This window comes from Priapulus caudatus, unplaced genomic scaffold, assembly GCF_000485595.1.
Source record: "Priapulus caudatus unplaced genomic scaffold, Priapulus_caudatus-5.0.1 Scaffold310, whole genome shotgun sequence".
Lineage (NCBI taxonomy): Eukaryota > Metazoa > Priapulida > Priapulimorpha > Priapulimorphida > Priapulidae > Priapulus > Priapulus caudatus.
Genome location: NW_014577371.1, coordinates 615,547 through 617,201, shown reverse-complemented (window position 1 = coordinate 617,201; position 1,655 = coordinate 615,547). Strand labels below are relative to the sequence as shown.

Below are 1,655 nucleotides of genomic sequence, written 5' to 3'. Positions count from 1 at the left end.
ACACACACACACACACACACACACACACACACACACACACACACACACACACACACACACACACACACACACGAATGCACACACAAGACTGCGGCGTCACGAGTAAGACGCTGAATTCCTGTTTGCAGTCGACGGCTCCCAAGCGTTCGCGCGCAGAGTATGCGAAGATGGCTTCGCGGGAACACTCCTGGAGCTAATGATCTCCACGCCTGCAGTGTCGCGAATGGTAATTCCTTCACGCTCTTCTAACCCTTAATAAAAACATACTTATATATATATCTGAGGGTGCATTGAACACGCATTGCACGAATTGGCACATGCGATTTGAAAATAATATTCGTCAGCTGAACACCGTGTTGTTTTTGGTGTGTTGCGTTTTACTATCTGAAATTTCAAATTACATTCTTTATACATTCTGCTGTAGCAAAAGAGTTATTGTATTTACTCGTGTAAGAGTCACACTTCTTTGTACGCAACTTCAATAAAAAAATCATGGGGTGGGACTTATACGCGAGGCTAAGAAATCTTGTTAATGTACCAATGTTTTTACCAACTTTTAAAGGCAGTGTATGGGGTGCGACTTATACACGAATGCGACTTATATGCGAGTAAATAGTGTACATGACTACTACCTCGTGATGTACTGTATACGCTGTATATTTCGCGGTGGTTTAATTTTCGCGAATTTCGCGAACGCGTCCCCGACCGCGAAAATAACAACACGCGAATAATTCATACCGAATAATACCGAATAGTTCATAATTCAGCGACCGCGAAATTAACCACTCACGAAATTATCCGTCAAGTCTGAGTTCACGAAAATATCTGTACGTGAAAAATATGGCTTATACAGTATACACGAATGTGACTTATATACGAGTAAATAGTGTGCATGATGACTATATAGTACATTATGACACATAGTGAACTATCTCGGGCCATAATAAAAATATTGTTTGTTTGCCCTCACCCGATCGACCCGCCAAAAAGAGGCCAACTCAAAAAAATTTATTGATCTTTCCTATTCTTTTTTTTTTTTTTACAAATTGTATCACTGTACATTATATAAATCTGTAGGCAATACATTATATGTACCAAGCAAAACAAACATTCAACATAAAAGCAAGAAAGGTATCTCCACACAAGCACACCCGAGCATGTAGACACCATGCTGAATTTGTAAAAAGACCCCCCTCGAAAAAAAAAAAAAGAAGCCTACTTACCTACCCAAACTTTTCAGCTTGGGTCAGGTGAGGGCAAACAATTTTTTAATTGTGACCTCGTGATGTAATTATTGACGTCTGACAGGTGGTGGCGTGCGCCGTCAACGTGCTCATACATGACGGGGAGGCGGCGCCGCAGATGCTGCCACTGGTGGCGCCGGTGTTGCAGCTGCTGGACCGCAGAGCAGACGAGAAGCTGGCGTCGGTCGCGCTAACCTTCGTCGAGGTCATGCTCGGCATGTCAGAGGTCGTCGATAGCGTGAGTGCACATATATATATATATAATATCAAGAGCAGATAAAGAAGGAGAGCGTACAACGGTAAAATGCTAAAACCATGCTGCAGTATTAGTCAAATTAATAAACTTTTCCCGTTTTATTCTGACGATCCTTTGCAGTATTATTGATTAGCTGTCTTACCTTGTTCATATAA

The 1,655-nt window shown here is 41.8% G+C and overlaps 1 protein-coding gene across 1 annotated transcript in view; it reads left to right on the top strand.

Moving 5' to 3' along the window:
- Positions 1-123: 123 nt before the first annotated feature.
- The window catches only part of LOC106808872, a 3,055-nt gene continuing 1,523 nt past the window's right edge, over positions 124-1,655 (top strand). The window contains exons 1-2 of the mRNA XM_014811764.1: positions 124-226; positions 1,309-1,482. Coding sequence (XP_014667250.1) covers positions 197-226; positions 1,309-1,482 — 204 coding nt within the window. The 5' untranslated portion in view covers positions 124-196. The remainder of the gene's footprint in view (positions 227-1,308; positions 1,483-1,655) is intronic.